The sequence below is a fragment of the Pieris napi genome, chromosome 23 (assembly GCF_905475465.1).
Source record: "Pieris napi chromosome 23, ilPieNapi1.2, whole genome shotgun sequence".
Taxonomy (NCBI): Eukaryota; Metazoa; Arthropoda; class Insecta; order Lepidoptera; family Pieridae; genus Pieris; species Pieris napi.
This window is the reverse complement of record NC_062256.1, coordinates 2,086,882-2,105,939: the sequence shown is the minus strand read 5'-3', so window position 1 is coordinate 2,105,939 and position 19,058 is coordinate 2,086,882. Positions and strand designations below refer to the sequence as shown.

Below are 19,058 nucleotides of genomic sequence, written 5' to 3'. Positions count from 1 at the left end.
AGAGTAATTTGTTTGGGAAACTTTTTCTGGGACAATATTAAAACTTCATGGTATGCGGAGTGGGGGGTGTTATTAGTTGTTAGGTTTTATTTTCGTTACGGAATTTCTTGATACAGTCGCCGCGCTCAAATCCCGCGATAAAAGCAATAGCTAAAAAAAACTATATAATTAAGATTACCTGCAGTATTGTTTTCAGAATACTCTCATGCTTACTGGTCGACATTTTCAAGCCTCTTTCCACCATAGTCTGTCGCAAATAATACAAGAATACGAACTATAATAATAATATACTATAAAAATCAATATGACTTGTACTGTGTTTAAGATAATTCTTATAAACTGGAATAGTACCATCAACAATAAAATCCATAATTTTTTCACCAATTCTATCTTTTCTATCAATCTCAATTTCATATTCACGATTGATATAGATATCTTCAGTAGGATCTTCATCATAATTGTCACGCAATAGTTGAATATTGGCATCAACATGGGCTTCATTTTGGGTAGCCTCTTGTATAATGTATTGTCCCCGATAAATAAAAAGGTGTGAAATGTTGTTCACGAAGATGAAGATGAATCCAGTTTTGTGTATCATTCGCTTTAAAATGACAAAAGATAGTGGCTTGATTATTTGTAGTTATGTTGTAATAACAGTAATGTACACAAACATTTTGATTGTAAATTTTTGGAAATAAGAACAAACAATCCAAATCTCCGTAATCATTAGTGCTTGATAGAATTTTATATGCTTCTTGCGGATTGTGACAGGAGTTTAAATAGGGTGAATCGCGTAACTGATTTCTCAAGTCACAAGTCTTAATTTGAAGGTGCAAAACACTTATGAACGAGTGGAATAGACAATTGCTTTTTACCAGGAATTTCTGTGTTCCTGTTAAGAATAACTTCGGGAGTAATGCATTTATTACACTGTTCATAAATTTGAAGTTGTTAGCTGTAATATACTTTCTCTGTGCGGCACTGATGTGTATTACCTATACACAAAAAAAATTGGTTGTCTGTAAAGTCGCTTTACTGACGATAGTTGAACGTGACAACGTCTTAAGAAAATACTGATGGAATGGTAGCATTTTTCAAAAGAAATTTTAATTTAATTTGTTTAATAGATTTGTATGTATATAGAGAAGGAGTTAATTGGAAATCACAATGAAATTGATCAAGTTAGATTTATTTGTACGCATAAATACAATTGTGTCAATTTTTTTTACAATTTAATAGTTTTTACGAGTTGAGCAATTGTTTTACAACTTTTAAACATGTGTAATATTTAATTTCTTACAATCTGTGTTATTCCGTTGAGAAAAGGACGATGATAGGAAAAGTAGGAAATGAAAAAGAGTGTTTCAATATCTGCAAAGTGAGCAGGCAAACTCTGTGAATTAAGGTTCTTTATTAAAGTTTGTCCTGCATTGCTTGACTCATTACAGAATTTTACTGCATTATCAGTAACTGTTCGAAGTGTGTGTCCACGAAGTCGAATATATTCGTTACGGATATCTCGTTGTCTGTGAATCGTTTAAACCGAAATGGAGCATCTTTTTCGGTGATAATATGCAAGCCTTCTAAACTTGTTACCCGACTCAGCGCCACGTACACCAACTGTTGCGGTTGCTTGGATGAGTATTTATAAACAATGACAGCAAACGTCCTACCTTGTGACTTGTGAATAGTGATGGCACAAGCAGGAACGCAAGGAAACTTTTTTCATTTGCATTTTATAGTTTTTGTAAGTGTAATGTTTACTATTTTCTTATAAACTGGTACCCAGTTTGTAGACAAAGTATTTGGCTTATTTGCACGTGAGGTCGACATTTAACTTTGGCTTGGCTTTGGCTGTTTGATTTTTCTGGAAACTCGAACCATAAAGTAACAATTTCTTCTCTAGCTGCTGGGGAAGTTGTACTGGTCGATGGTCCTGTTTCTGCAGAAATGTCATCTACATTTGACTGCTGACGTTCGATATGTCGCAAGGCACCAATAGATCCATTCATCATAGGACATCCTTCTGCCAATGGCAGTAGGTACGGTAATCCATCGGTTTCTGCCACTGACATCTTGTGTAGTTTACCTTGGTATTGACTCTTCTCTTGTTCACTTGAATAACCAAGCATAATATCATGTGCGAGACAGTTGTATGCATTTAGAATTGCGCTTCGGTTGTACCAATCCATCCAATACATAATTACGTTAGAATCGTTGAAAACCGCTCATCGGTTTGTCGCACAACACGAACCAGTGGGAAGTAAATAATACTGTGCCGAAGAATTGGACCTCCTAAACGTCGCATTCGTCATGTTTTTACGTGCGTGCTGCCAGCTCCATCGAATTATAAGACGTTATCACGTCAAAAAGTAGATTTGAATCTTATGATTGATGACGACCATTTAGTGTTCCAAGTAGATTGTGCTTGAACTTCAATTTGATCTGAAGAAGTACTTGGTTGTACAGTAGTTTCTGCTGGTTCTGTTGCTAAAGTTGACGTTGTTGGTCGGTAAATTGTCGTTGATTATCAATATGGGCGGTGTTTAACCTTTGCCCTGAACGAGATGAGGATGTAGTTGTCGCTTCTAGAGAACCACTGGCAATAACCAAGTTAGCAGCTTGGCGTAATCTGTTGTTTCGATCTCTTACATTACGTGCTTCTCTTGCAGATGCTGCCTGTGCAGGAGTTTTGGATGCAGCAATTCGCTGTCTGTACTCACGTTGTATTTGTGCTCTGTTTTTGGAGCAGCAGTTGTTGGTTCTGCAAATAGCGTCGCAGAGGTAGATGCAACAGCTTCTTGAATCTCCATGGCCTCCTTAGCAGCTTGGCGTAATCTGTACTTGCGTTGTCTTTCGTTTTTCGATTTTCTCGCAGCAGCCGCCTGAGCAGGAGTTCTAGATGCTGTGATACGCTGTCTGTACTCACGTTGTATTTGTGCCCTTGTTTTTGGAGCAGTTATTCGTTCTGCAAATAGCGCTGCTAAAGTAGATGCTAAAGCTTCTTGAACCTCCTTGGGAACAGGAATTTCAGGAATGAGTGGCTCATTTGTGAGATTGACACGCTCATCAGGTTGATCTGCAGTGGTGGTAGATTGTTGTTGCGCGTGTTGTCGTTGACTTCTAGTTTGGACATTGTTCGACTCTTCCCCTGAACGAGATGGAGATGTAGTTGTCGTTTCAAGAGAATTACTGGGAATAGCCAAGTTAGCAGCTTGGCGTAATCTGTTCTTGCGTTGTCTTTCGTTTTTCGATTTTCTCGCAGCAGCCACCTGAGCAGGAGTTCTAGATGCTTTGAGACGCTGTCTGTACTCACGTTGTCTTTGGGCTTTCGATTTTGAAGCAGTCATTATTGGCTGCGCGAATAGCGTTGCTAAAGTAGATGCTACAGGATCTTGAACCTCCGTGGGTTCACTCATCGAAGGTAGTTTATTCGTGACGTCCTCTAGTTCGTCAGGCTTTTTTCCCATGGTGGGATTGTAAGCGGTTCTGCAAAATAAATCGTTGTTCGAAACAATTTAAAAAAATCGGTTGTCTGTAAAGTTGGTTTACTGACGATAGTTGAACGTGACAACGTCATAAAAAAATATTGATGGGATCATTGATATATAAAAAACCCAAGATGCACAGTCTCGAATAAAAGTAACGCTCGAAAGTGTCCCGAAACACTATTTCTGTCATTTTCTATAACAGTATGTCTATAACAGTATATGTTACAAGCATATATTATTGCAAAATCAACCTTACGCGAATTTCTTAAAGTTGTTATTACAACGCAGTGTATACGTACTTAAAGCAATAAAATTTTACGACCGACCGTGGTCGGTAGGACAAGGTATTGAGTGGAGTCGAACATTACTTTTTTATTTACAACTATTTAACATAATTTTAAATTTATCCGACTTTTCGGGTGCTTTACAGCGTGCGTGGTCACGGTGACTAAAGACAAAAGGTGTTGGATGTTAAATAGTTGGAAATTTATAATAATACATAACTTTAATCCGGTTAAAAAGTTTTTTCTTTAAATTAAAAAATAATTTGTTAGTAAATATATTTGTCAAAAACTACACACAAAAAAGTTCAAAAGTACATAAATTTATTTATAAAAAAAAACACAAATAAATAACATCGACTCCACGTATTAGACGCGAGACTATTTGAAATGAGTGCACAATTTAGAATGTTGCGCTCATTTTTTGAGGACGTTTTTAGACGTTGATTGTGCATCTTGGGTTTTTTATATATCAATGGGATGGTTGCATTTTTCAAAAAAAAAAAAAAAAATTGTATGATAGGTATTTTGTACGGATATAGAGAAGGAGGTAAATGGAAATCACAATTGAATTGATCAAGTTACATTTATTTGTACGCATAAATACAATTATGTCAATTTTAAATGGATCGCCTCAGAGCGAGGTAACGCCGCATGAGTCATGTTTTTTCGTGTGTGCAGCCGGCTCCAACGATTTATAAGACGTTGTCACGTCACAAACATAACATACTAAAATATAGTACACAAAGGCTTTATAGTTTCTACATACATAATGAAGAATAACACCAACATATTGAGAATTTCCACTATATGTTTGTGTGTGTTTGGGCTACCTTTAAGATAGCTCATTTTAATATTAAAAATTTAAGTTGTTTTTATAATAATATACTGATTTATTTTAGTTTTTTTTTCTATAAATCGGAACGGTTGACAAAATTTTCTTTCGGAAAAATTGAATTTGAAATTGAAGAATCCACAACAAAATATGGGACCACCATTGACGCGGTATTTTCCAGATATTTAGAGGATCAAGACTCAAACTTATGTTTCTTATTTGAGTTACCATAAACCTATAGTTTCAATGATTAAAATTCCTGAATAACCTACGAGTATTCGATAAGATAATAAAAAAATATTTCAACTTCTTATTTAATAAAATAAAAAAAATTGTTTTCTTATAGGTCACCACGCTCAAAAAGTGTAACTTGAATTAATATTAAAGAAATAAAATACTGCATAAATAAAAATAAATAATTTATTATGATTGCATAAGTTGATAAAAAATACTACGCAAAAGCTATGCCGGCCGCGGCAGTCCCCGAGTGACACACGTTTTTTTTGTTACAGACTATACAGCTGCATTCGCTGTAACTTCAAAGGCGTGCACAGACTATACAAACAACACAAACGATACGAATGTCAAAAATTAATTCACCTTTATAATTATCACTGTTCCTTATGTAAAAAAAGTTTTGATTCGATGCATAAATATTAAATGTCTGTTGCACTTTGAAAAGCACGGCGTTCCGGAGTTGATCTGTCCACAGTGCGGTCACGGGGGCATATCCTTGAAGTCTGAGCTTACACGTGAAGATGCATATCAAGAGTCTTTATTTCGTATATCTATACGTTTTTTGACGTGACAACGTCTTATGATTCGATGGAGCCGGCTGCACGCACGAAAAAACATGACGCAGGCGGCGTTACCTCTGAGGCGTTACATTTAAGGCTTGAAGTGCAAGCGAGAGCGCGGAACGAGCGACAAAGAGGCACAATCGGCCTCCGCGTTCGGCAGCGATCGACATCTTTATTGTATATAAAGTATATATAGTATTATATTGTAATCAATCAATTCAATTGTGATTTCCATTAACCTATTTCTCTATACCCATAGAATATATCTATCAAACAAATAAAATTAATCTTATCTTTTGAAAAATGCAACCATTCCTTCAGTATTTTAATTCATGACGTTGTCACGTTCAACTATCGTCGGTAGACCGACTTTACCGACAACCGATTTTTTTATTAAAGGAGAGATTCAGAAGATTGAATAAGGGCGAACTATAACTATTGGCCGTATATAAAAATCCAAAACATTTTGGACTTTCGGGAGTTAGAATATTACCCATAGCCGTTCACTTATTTTTTATTTTATTAAGAATATTTCATTTATAATTAGTCGTCAAATAAACATAACATACAACTTACATTTCCTTCTTCCTCTGTGTTCGGTTACTTTCATCATCGGTATTTAAAGCTACATTCGGTGTGATGGTGATGAAATGCGACTGAAATTTATAAGGTGTAACTTAATTGTAGCTTTGCAATGTTCCAGCCATATTGAAGTCAACAGACATAATCTCTTGGAGGATGGGACGGGCTTTGGAATATCGTAAATACTGTATATTTGTGTGTTGGAAACAAATATTTATAGTGCTTTTCATGAAAGAAGTCCCGCGGCGATTTTTGGAACTAAATTTGACAGGTCGGCAATGTTGTCATTCGTCGATGTTATCAAGTTCGTTTGGTGTGGTAGATTTTTGTGAATTTTTAACTAGCTTAGTGCATTTTAAAGATTGATTACAATGCCAAAAGTTGTAAAAAGTTCGGCTCGAGAAATGATATTAAAGGTGAAAGAGTTCTGTGAAGCGAAACATAAGAATCAAGGTGTTTTAATACCACTAAAAAATTTTCGGAAGAGAGTTGCCGCCATAACAGGTACTTTTTAGAGTTGCCATTTAATAATTTTTTGCTGTATTGATGGGACTTTTATGATATAAATTCGTTTTTGCGACAAAATTTAACAAATACATAACGTGATGAAACTAGGTAACTGAAATTAAAACATATATTACATATTATATAAGCATTATAAACTTAAAGTTATTATTATTTTTAATTGTTCATAATTTAATTGCAGGTGTGTCAGAGAAAACTGTAACAAGAATTACAAACGAAGGTATTGTAACAACAGCGGCGTGTACTTCGAAAAAAATTGTAACCCAACAATTATGCAATAAAACTCTGAATAAAAAATTGTATTGCTTTTCTTTACCCTATTTTCTCATCTTTTCCCTGAAAGTAGGTAGAACACCGCTACTATAAGTAAATAAAAATATACTTTTTACAGAACAGAAATATTGTTTCAACGAAGTATGCAGAAAATAATATTATTTGATAAATTACATCTGCTTAATGTAAATAAAATAGGTAAATTTTTTACTCATAAATGGCAACATTACGGCATGCGATTGCAGCGCCGCGTCTGGGGGACTTCTTTCATGAAAAGGACTATAGTTAAAGGTTTGAGCATTTGAAGACAACATATGTGTAAAATCGTGTTATACAGATTAAATATATTTGCTAAATTGTATATTTTGTTAGTGTTGGTACTTGTGTCATTTGTCTATTGGCGTTATATTATTTGACAGGGTGTTTAGTTATTATTACTTACGAAAGGAAAGCTGTCTTGGTGCCAGTTCTCGCTTTGTCCAATTTTGTTTTCACCGACATTAACAACATCGACATGATATATCCTTCTGATATCCGATAATTTGAAATCCATTTCCGGATCAGCTTCTTCCTTTATTGGAACAGTGTCCCATGGGATATCGATTTCGACAAACGTCTCTACATTTTTTTCTGCCTTTAACGGTTCTGATACTTCTAATTCTTTTGGAGTAATTTGTTCTAAATTATTGGACATTTCCGCCGGTCTACCTTCTTCTCGTTTCTGTTCATTCAATTGTATATTACTTAGGTCTACTCTCATTAGTTTCTCTTCCTCAATTTTTATAACTTCGATTTTCACATCTGATTCTGAATTTCGTGAAACGTCGGTTAGCAGAGTCTGTTTAGTTTGAGATCTCAACATTTTTATATTATTAACTGTATTTACATTATTTGTCGTCATACTTTGTGTATTTAAAATTCCAAATGTAGATTCCATGGAGACATTCAGTTCACTATTCCCTTTTAAGTCCGGTTCACTTTTAATTTCTTCAATACTTAATACTTTATCATCATTAATGCTGTTTCCATCTGATAGGCATTTAAATATGTCTTTTGTGTCTTTAGGTATTTGGATTTCCATCGTTTTACATTCGAAATCATTTTGTGGTGTAACAGTATGTTTTGTTTTAGATGTTTGTAATTCATTTTCAAGTGTTTCGGATTTGACATTAGCAATGACACAAGGGAGATCATCATTAGGTGCGTCATCAGATGGTATAACAATAACTTCAGGCACATTATCAATGACGATGACATCATCATCATCATCTCTATCATTCACCATATCTTGAGTATCATGAGACAATACGAAAGTATTTTTCTGACTATCAACCGGTGCTGTAAAATTAAAGTTTTAAAAAATGGATACAAACAGAAAAGATAAAATATGATTTATTATATGGTAAAATGTATGTTTTATAAGAATACTCACAATCATGTTTGGCTGGCGTAGATTTCAATCTATCCCCTATGGTTTTTGGGATGGAAATCTGAAATAAAAAGTATTTGAATTGGTAAGGGCACGCACCACATGAATATATGAGCAAATTAAAATGAATGTCTGTTGAGCTGAAGGCAGTATAAAATATTAATACCAAAATCATTCAATAGGGAATTGAAGGATTACAAACAACTCACATATGCAACAACTAATTAAATAATATTTTCAAAACTAACCTGTCCATGTAGTGTTTTATCACCAATATTATTTGATTGAATATAAATTTCAGTAGATTTTTTCACTATTTCTCTCCAACTTATTATTTCATGCTGTTTTTCTATTGCATTCTCATCAACATTCTCTACTTCTACCTTAATGTCAAAATTCATAGGAATTATATTACTTCGGCCTGGATTCATTTCCCGAATGGAATTTGTGTTTATTTTACTAGATTGAGTAGCAATAGCTACTGAAGGTAGTGCTTTTTTACATGGTCTATTAATGTACTTCCCACAACACTCTAAAAAAATTATAAAGGATCTGAAATCACATGTGAATTTATAAAATATGGTGAGAAAAATGTTTTGAAATGAGTACTAATTCAGAAATCCAAGGCCAAGACTCATAAATACCACTAGTAACTTATTACTATTTACTCAGACCACTTCAAACATGTATTGAAATATGTTAATGCTTTGAATCTTTTTATTTTTCTACTTTTCAAATTAGTAATAATTCATTTTCTGTTAGTTTCTATATCAATTAAAAGTTTAATTGGAGCGGGTACTGAAACAAATTGCCTAATAAATAAAGGAATTATTCAATGAATTCACTTGCATTGTTAACTATTTTTACTTAAAATTTCCAGCACTGCAAAATTTTTTATTCATTGCATACCAGCATTAAAATTTACAAATTAACTTTGTAAAAAAACAATACATTTGCTATAAAATGCCTCAAACAATCTATTAATATAAACATATTACAAATCTGTACATAAAAAATAGGGTAGATAAGTAAGCATAAAAATCAATATCTGTATCTTTTTACTGTCGCTTTTCCGTTGCATCCGGTATGAAATCACAACGATTCTAAAGAAGTTTCACTTCAAAAAAACAGGATTAAAAAATATTCACTCTTACCGTTTATTACATCAGTCACATTAACACTTATATTTGAACATCTATTTTGATTGTTCAATAATTGTTTTTTACGTGCACGAAACTCGCGACTACGTTCTGTTGAACTTTTTCCTGGATTTTTTTTCATTTTAATTTTATTTTCTTTTTTTTTCCGTCGATATTGACGACACATTTCGGCATTAGTTTTCGGCATCTTATAAAATTTATTATTTAGCACAACTATATATAAAAATACTCACAAACACACAGTTAAATAATAATTAATAACACACCACGCTGACATCTTACTAAAAAGCAGTAGCTCACATAGTTTTTTTTTTAATATTATGGCAACAGCTTCAACTTTATGCCAGTTTCAAGTACAAGGTTGGGAAACTACACGCGAAAAAAATAAACAAAGACATTAAAAGGAAATAAAGGGATAAGCTGGTTAAAAACAAAATATATACATAAACATATTACATCTTAATATTATTATAGATTATGAAAGAAGATAATACATTATAATGAATAAAAAAATACAATAAAGGACATGAAGTGAATGTAAGGAATTCAGAAAGGAGGTACGGTCATATTGGGAACAAGAAAAGAAAATATGGTCAAGGTCACCAATATCTTCTCCACACTTACAAATATTACTATCAACAATACGAAGCCTTGCTAAATGATGAGGTGTACAAACATGTCCTAAACGCATTCTGGAAATGATAGAAGTGACAGTTTTAGAACTTTTAACCTCATAGAACCTTGGTCTACTGGGGATCCTGGGTTGAATTTCAGCATTATGTTTGCCTTTGAACTTGCTGTTTCTCAACCAAACATCATTCCATGACTCCCAAAGATGGGTTTTCGGAAGAGCAGCTAAATCATGACAATAATTAATGTATGGGACTATGTCTCCATCCTTTATAGCTTCTTTAGCAAGCTCATGGGCTTTCTCGTTTCCTTTAATCCCACTATGACTTGGAATCCATGCAAAGATAACGGTGTAATTTCTTTGAGAACATATTAAAAGCTTATCAAGTATTTCACAAATAATAGGATAACAAAGTTTCATTTGGAAAGGAAATTTTTCAAGAGATTGGAGTGCACTTTTTGAGTCTGAAAATATGATTGTTCTTTTAAATTTTAATAATATAACTAGTTCTAAAGCTTTTAAAAGAGCTAAACACTCTCCAGTAAAAACCGAGGATTCAGGAGGAAGTTTAATCTTTTGAATAATTTTATGTTGCCAGTGAATTAGACCAACTCCAACACAATCATCAACAGAGATTTTAGAGGCATCTGTAAAAATATAATCCCAACCTTCCCAATTTTGTTCCTCAACGCTACTCATGAAACGAATATTTGTTTCCAGAATATCTTGCTACCGGACGCCTATATTATATCTTATATCCGGATCAAGAATTAAAGAATTGAATTGTGTCATAAATATGGGTAATGATGGAGATCGATGAATGCGGCTGTGTAATGTTAAAAATTTACGAAAGCTTATTATTAGACATGGTAATGATTTGTGATGCCAGTAACGGGATGTATGAATAATATTGTTCAATTCATGCAGTTTTCTATGTAGAGGGTGGTTAGAAAACTGCATAGATTTGAACAAGAATCGATCACTTAAAAATTGCCTTCTTAATTTTAAAGGAGGATCGCAGCATTCTACTTGTAAAGCATTGGATGGGCTTGATTTCATTACTCCTGTCACAATTCTCAAAGCTTTTGACTGAATGACATCAAGTTTTTGACTCTCCAAGACACTTCCTCCATCTAAGAGAAATATGCCATAATCTAAAACAGATCTTATAAGAGCGTTATACACAAGTTTCATAGAAAACGGATGAGCACCCCACCATAAACCTGAAAGGCATTTCATGATGTTAAGTAGCTGTGCACATTTCATAACAACATGTTCATAATGGGCAAGTCCGGACAATTTTGAATCCAATATAACTCCTAAAAATTTAATTTTTGTTTGAAGTGGCAAAGGTTGACCATTGAAGGTCACATTTATTATATGAGTTGTACGTTTTTTGGAAAATACGACTATAGAACTTTTGGTAACTGATAGATCTAGGTAATTTTTAACTAACCAGATATTAAGACAATTAAGTGAACTAGACATGGAATTGCAAGCCTTAACCACAGATTTATCAACGGAATAAAAAAGAAGATCATCTGCATATTGATGCACATTTATATGGGAATTTATAGATCATTCTAAATCATACGTGTAAATATTATATAAAAGTGGGCTTAGTACCGAACCTTGGGGAAGGCCTTTAAAAACTGTACGCTTTAACTCTGTACTATTACCATCTTTCTGAACGATTAATGATATGTATCTGCAGGATAGTAAATTGATGATAAAATGTATTAATAACGTAGGAACCTGTAGCTCTAATAATTTGCGTTGTAGAATTGAAAATATGTTCACATTATCATAGGCGGCAGAGATGTCCAAAAAGGCAGCTACAATATCTTCATCACGCGAAAAAGCTATGCGAATATCTGTGGTTAATATAGCTAAATTGTCTATTGTAGATTTTGACTTCCGAAAACCGTATTGACTATTGGCTATTAAATTATTGTTTTCTATAAACCATTCCAAACGATTCTTCACAAGAAGTTCAGTAATTTTAGCTAAAACGGAGGACAACGCAATAGGCCTATATGAGGCAACATCATTGGTAGGTTTGTTAGGGTTTTAAATCGTTATAACTTCTTGAGACTTCCATGTTTCAGGAATATTACCTGTGACCATGACGGAGTTTATTAAATTTAAAAAATACATTAAGGCAGTATCACCAAGATGAGATAAAAATGAGTACATAATACCATCCTGACCAGGAGATGAATCTTTAACATGTGAAAGCACGCCTTTCAATTCATGTAATGAAAAAGGAGAGTTTAAAGAGGAAGAGTCAAAGACGATTCCAAAGGAAAGTAGATCGATTCAGCAGCTGACGGAGGAGCTAATCTGTCTAAAAAGGCATTTGTTAAAAAAGGGGGAAGTGAAGACGATGATAAAGATTCTTTGAAAGCAGATCGAAAACGTTTAATACTTGTCCAGCCATAAATTTTTTCCAGCCTGCCTGCTTTTTATCTCTGAGGAATTTACGTGTGGTACTAATAACTTCATTGAGAATATCTAGATTTTCAATTTAATCATTAATTGTTATTACAACTGATTCAGAGGGTTTCCAAGAAACCGAGTCATTAATTTTTACCTTGCGATTCAAACGTCTTATTTTAAGTATTTTGCTGCAGCCTATCCTATTAATTTATGTGTCTGTCTCTTTTTACTGTCGCTTTCTCACTCTCTCCCACGCCAAATCCTATTAATTTATGTGTCTGTCTCTTTTTATTGTCGCTTTTTCCGTTGCATCCGGTTTGAAATCACAACGATTCTAAAGAAGTTTCACTTCAATAATACATGATGAAGATACCTTTATCTATGAGTTCTTTATTAAACAAAAAAGAAGTTATAAAAACTGACACATTCTTTGTTTCTTAACAGTTAGAAAAGAAAATATTGACATATCGCTTAACTCAAGAACATGCACAATGTCAATTTTGAAGGCATATATAGTATATCTTCATACTTCACTTGATGGATGTGGTCGTGTATCGGTTAGGCGGATCTGTGGTCAGCGTGTAGTGCGTTCAGAAATTAAATTAAAACCAGTGTTCCATAACATTTCGCCAAAATCACTCATTTTGGAACGGTTCGTTTTGTTAATACCCTATATTCATATTATGTTTAAGGAATAATACTTCAAATAGATCGTTTGTGTAAAAAAGGTGACTAACAAAAATAGCGACTTTATAAACTAAAATCATTTATTTTGGGATTATTTAATAGTAATTTAATGATTTGTCAAAAAATGTAAAAAGTGAGGCTTAGATAAAATCTCAGTGAAATCTGATGAGACAATACTTGAAATATCCTTGCGAATTTCGAACAAATGAAAATGTCGAAAAAGCCACTTCGATCTCAAGCGAGAAATATTGTTTTCAAAGTTTACCGTAAAATAAAGGAAGTAGAAGGTGTAAATCAATCTCAATCTTTGATTTTAAGCGCGTTACCGGTTAGTTGGACTGAGTGGTTATGATTCTTTTAGTTTATTTTATATTTTTATCGGTACTTACGAATTGTGACATTGTGATCTTTTGTTGCATTTTTAGTTGCATGAGAGAGATGAGATATGGGGGGGGGTGTCTCTGCATCTTCTACCGCATTTGCCATGGAGAGTGTTCAGAGGAGTTGTTCAGACAAACACATGCAGCTGAGTTTCATCATTGGACGTCGAGGCGGACACGAATCCGAGCCGCGCACCACCACCATGTGGAAGTAGCTGGCCCACTAAAGTATTTCCGAACCAATTCGACTTAGTCTTTCAAGAAAAGAGCGTGCCAATTCTTAAAACGCCAGCAACGCACTTGCGAGCCTTCTGGCAATGTGAGTGTCCATGGGCGGCGGTATCACTTAAGATTAGGTTGGCCTCCAGCCCATTTGCCTCCTGATACATAATAAAAAATTTAAGTGGGGCAGAAAACCTCGAAACCGTTCTCGATATACAACAGACATAAAACACCAGAAGAGATTTGCTCGGAGGATAGATGTCCCTGATGACAGAGCCGAGAAAATGTCTACAGATCATGTAAAAACTATTCAAATTGAATCAAACAGGCTGGTTTTACTGAAGTGTACAATAAGAATGTTTATTTTCAATTTTAAGATAAGAAAATGAAAGGAATCGATTTAAACTTTTATACTCCTAGATTATACATAATATTATTATTCTATGGCTAGTATGTAGTCTTTATCAGAATTGGGGCAAAGTGAATGAGATGAGAAGGCTGTAAGTTATACATATTATATTAATTAATCAGAAAACGAATGGTTTATCAAAATTTTTTTTAAATTTTTTTAAAATTTCTGAAAATATGCTGTTATTGTCGCATTTAATAATTTAGGAGTTGATATTTCAGTCGAGATTCCTCTGATTATACCTTCCGAAGTCGATGATGACGCTGACTACATCAGCTGCTGAATTTGTGCTCCCGCTACTTGATATTTCCTTAAATTTTTTTTTCTTTTTTCTCTCCACTTTTGCCTTTGTATTTCTTTTTCTGTTTGGGTCATATCTTGATATCTTAGTTACATTTTCTTGTACTATCAAATATAAACAGAACCTTATAATTCCTCGTTTGTTACTAAGCATTTTCTACTACGTTATTTTAATAAGTAACAAAAGAAATCGATGTTACTTTTGTTGAACTAAAATGCCAAAAAAAAAATTTTTTAACGAGTTGGGGGTGTTATTAGTTGTTAGGTTTTATTTTCGTTACGGAATTTCATTATTCGGTCGCCGCGCTCAAAGCCCGCGATAAAAGCAATAGCTAAAAAAAACTATATAATTAAGATTACCTGCAGTATTGTTTTCAGTATACTCTCATGCTTACTGGTCGACATTTTCAAGCCTCTGTCCACCATAGTCTGTCGCAAATAATACAAGAATAACCAAACGAATTACTCGTAAAGTCTTTATAAAAATCAATATGACTTGTACTGTGTTTAAGATAATTTTTGTAAACTGGAATGGTACTATTCAACAATAAAATCCATAATATTTTCACCAATTCTATCTTTTCTATCAATCTCAATTTCATTTTCATGATTGTTAGTTTTGTGTATCATCTAAATATCGCTTTAAAATGACAAAAGATAGTATCTTGATTATTTGTAGTTATGTTGTAAAAACAATAATGTACACTCACATTTTGATTATACATTTTTGAAAATAAGTACAAACAATCCAAATCTCCGTAATCATTAGTGCTTGATAGAATTTTATATGCTTCTTTCGGATTGTGACAAAAGTTTAAATAAGGTCGCGTAACTGATTTCTCAAGTCACAAGTCTTAATTTGAAGGTGCAAAACACTTATGAGCGAGTGGAATAGACAATTACCATCGCCAGGAATTCCTGTGTTCCTGTTTAGTATAACTTCGGGAGTAATGCATTCATTACGCTGTTAATAAATTTGAAGTTGTTGGCTGTGAAATTGATTTTCTTGTAGCGTTACATTTTCTATATTTTCAACTGCCCTCCAGTCATAAGGATCTCTTTCATGCAATTTATCAATAATTCTTCGTCTTCTTGTTGTTCTTCATCGTTTTCTCGGCACAACTGTCTACAAATTTCTAAAGTTTTCTCTATATCCAAATTTGATTCAAATTCTTTCCTACGTTCTAATATCGTATCTTTGTTGTCCTCGTATATTTGAATGAACTTATTTTCAGCAATAATATCATTTTCTTCACTTTGAAAAGGAACATGCAACAGAACCATCTCACGCCTATAATCATTGTAATTGTCAGCCATATCGTAGTTCCTGTATCTTATTATTCTTGCAGTATCTCTTTTAGTGTAGATCCACTTTTTATTCAGGTAATATTTTGCAACAAATTGTGCTAACGTAACATCGCGAAGTTCTTCAGGTCTTTTCTCGTACTTATCGAACCAATTCTCTTTCCAAACGTTCGTACAATCATCATCTATAGCTTCAAGTTCCTTCATAGATTTTCTAATTCTTGCGCGTTCAGTAGGAAATACCGTTGGAATGTAGACTGTCACTGCTGATGACTTAGCCATAGGTTCTCTTAATAAATACCAAGCAGCTTCTTGTGCCGGCATTTTAACAGACCGAAGTATGTCGATACTAATTTTTTTCGTAATATCGACAATGCCGAATTCTGGATGCTCGTCCATTATGTCAATTATTTGTCTTTGCAAATTACTAATCCCTCTATTATGCTTATTGATATATTCAACAACATATGTTGCACAAGCATATTCATCTAGTATAATCTGAAAATCCATGTTCGATTTCAAATGATGTAATACGAATGGATTGAAAGTGTTGTGCCATTTTTCTGCTGGTGTCCTTTTATAGAATAATGTTGGTCTATTGATTCCAGAACGAATAATATTGTAGTAATGATCATCAGAAATAATATCATTATGCGAGTAAAATTCATCAAAATTCGTGTAGTCAAAATTTTCGAGACTTTTTCTTATAAATTTAAATTGTTTCTTATATTCTTTGAAAAGTGCTTGTGAATAATCCAGATCAGTGTCTTTCATAGGTTTCAAATAAATAGTTTTTTTTGTTGGCATAAATGGTGCACCAAATCTACATTCTTGCTTTTCATTAGGATTCATGTTTTTATAACACGTGAATGTGTGTTTGTGTGTTACTAGTTTTATATTTCCAGACGCCTCTGACGCAGACACAGAAACTAATTCGTCGATTAATTTAATAACTTCAGGATCATTGCTTGATAAATCTTTAGGAACATTTTCCAACCAAAGAAGAATATGAGCATGTGGGCTACCACAATGTTGAAATTCTGTTCTTTTAAAATAATGTACTACTCTATATTTTCCGAATGGAGTTCTTTTCTTTGATTGCAAAACTTTTAACAGACAATTTACCATTTTATTAAAATAAATAGCACAAGTAACGGCATCTTCATTCACAAGTTGAGCTTTATGCACATAACTCATTTCTGCTAAATACTCATCTGAAATTTCCGCTCCCTCGTTTTTCAATTTGTACAACAATTTCAACAAATTTTCCCAGCCAGTTTCATTGGCGCTTAGATTCATAAAAGCAGTTGGTGGCCCTAATTGCCTGATCATTGCAAAAAGGTCTTTTTTGCGATCTGACCAAAACCAAGCAGAATTTGGTACGTAGCGAAGAAATGCGAGATTTGTTTCTAAACAATTATTTATATATTCTTCAGATTGAATGGTCTCCTTCGTAATTGAAGTACCTTGTCCAACATGCTTAAACGCAACGTTCAGACATCCACTAACTCGCAACCTCATGATTTTAGCAGCGATGTATAAAAGATGTTGCGGGTCAGTAGCACGCCTATCAGTACGCCGAAGTTCGCTGGTAGCTTGCATGAATGGAGTAACAGTAACACCATCTCTGTATATTCGAAACTGACCGCCGTAGATTGTCGGAAAAGATAGTTCTTCCACATGTTCATCCATTAAAATACTGACTGGCCTGTTATATTCACCGGGTGCAAGACTCAAAAACCAATCATTATTCCACAAAAGAGTTTGTTGCTGCGCAACTAAATTGTCTTCAATTGGCAGATGTTCACTTATTTCATCCATATTCAATTGCGAAGAACGTTCATTACCGGTAAAAAAAGATTCATCAATTTTAATGTCATGATAAATATAAAGAGGCGTAGATAATAAATACGACAACCACTCTTTAATATGGCTCTTATTAATAAGCCCGAGGACATAACTAGTTTTGTGAATCAACTTCTTTTTTAAATTCACATAAAAGCTATGATCATCTTGAATGTTTCTTGGCAATTGTTTCACCATCGTATTAAATTCCACAGGAACATTAATTACCTGGCCATAAATATCGTTCTGACCATTAACGTGTCTCAGTCTACGAATTTGCGTGAACGGTATTGTCGGTGAAATCAATCGTTGCTCGATAAGGTTTAACGTTGGTAAATGTGATGGAATTTTCGGATATGAAAAACCATTGTAGGTTGACATGAGAGGAATTTTTCCTTTTTCCAATGATGTATAACACGTCGAGCAGACTTGAACGATTTCACCAGGTGTGTAATTCTAAAAAAATCAAATTCGTATTATCAAGATATATGAAAGTGAATAATTAAACAAAACGATATAATTAAGATTACCTGCAGTATTGTTTTCAGAATATTCTCATGCTTACTGGTCGACATTTTCAAGTCTCTTTTCCACCATAGTCTGTCGCAAATAATACAAGAATGACCAAACGAATTACTCGTAAAGTCTTTATAAAAATCGATATGACTTGTACTATGTTTACGATAATTCTTGTAAACTGGAATAGTACCATCAACAATAAAATCCATAATATTTTCACCAATTCGATCTTCTCTATCAATCTCAATTTCATCTTCACGATTGTTTTGGTTATCTTCGGTAGGATCTTCATCATTGTCACGCAATAGTTGAATATTGGCATCAACATGGGCTTCATTTTGGTTAGCCTCTTGTATTGTCCCCGATAAATAAAAAGGTGTGAAATGTTGTTCACGAAGATGAAGATGAATCCAGTTTTGTGTGTCATTCGCTTTAAAATGACAAAAGATAGTGTCTTGATTATTTGTAGTTATGTTGTAATAACAATAATGTACACAAACATTTTGATTGTACATTTTTGAAAATAAGTACAAACAATCCAAATCTCCGTAATCATTAGTGCTTGATAGAATTTTATATGCTTCTTTCGGATTGTGACAAGAGTTTAAATAGGGTGAATCGCGTAACTGATTTCTCAAGTCACAAGTCTTAATTTGAAGGTGCAAAACACTTATGAGCGAGTGGAATAGACAATTACCATCGCCACGAATTTCTGTGTTCCTGTTAAGAATAACTTCGGGGGTAATGCATTTATTACACTGTTCATAAATTTGAAGTTGTTGGCTGTGAAATTGACTTTGTTGTAGCGTTACATTTTCAACAGCCCTACATTGCAAGACATTATCTTCATTACTGTCCAATTTTTGTCTTTTCCTGTGAAAAAAATTAGGAAATCGTAAAGTTAAATAATATTGAGGCACATAATACAAATTGTTTTTATTGAAT

At 33.6% G+C, this 19,058-nt stretch overlaps 1 protein-coding gene across 44 annotated transcripts in view; it reads right to left on the bottom strand.

Moving 5' to 3' along the window:
- LOC125061088 overlaps positions 1–19,058 on the bottom strand; it is a 112,731-nt gene that overhangs the window by 35,599 nt on the left and 58,074 nt on the right. For 26 of the 44 annotated variants that reach the window (XM_047666240.1, XM_047666231.1, XM_047666229.1 and 23 more), the window contains 2 exons: positions 18,125–18,986; positions 14,805–18,050 (listed from right to left, as the gene is read on the bottom strand). The exons of 4 other annotated variants lie outside the window; for them this stretch is intronic. In XM_047666240.1, the coding sequence (XP_047522196.1) occupies positions 15,468–18,050; positions 18,125–18,986 (3,445 nt within the window). In that variant the 3' untranslated portion in view covers positions 14,805–15,467. Of the gene's footprint in view, positions 1–178; positions 248–2,360; positions 3,490–5,983; positions 6,064–7,229; positions 8,126–8,219; positions 8,278–8,464; positions 8,749–9,370; positions 9,654–14,804; positions 18,051–18,124; positions 18,987–19,058 lie in introns of those variants that run through there. 14 more of the 44 variants (XM_047666255.1, XM_047666256.1, XM_047666273.1 and 11 more) reach the window with 10 other exon arrangements.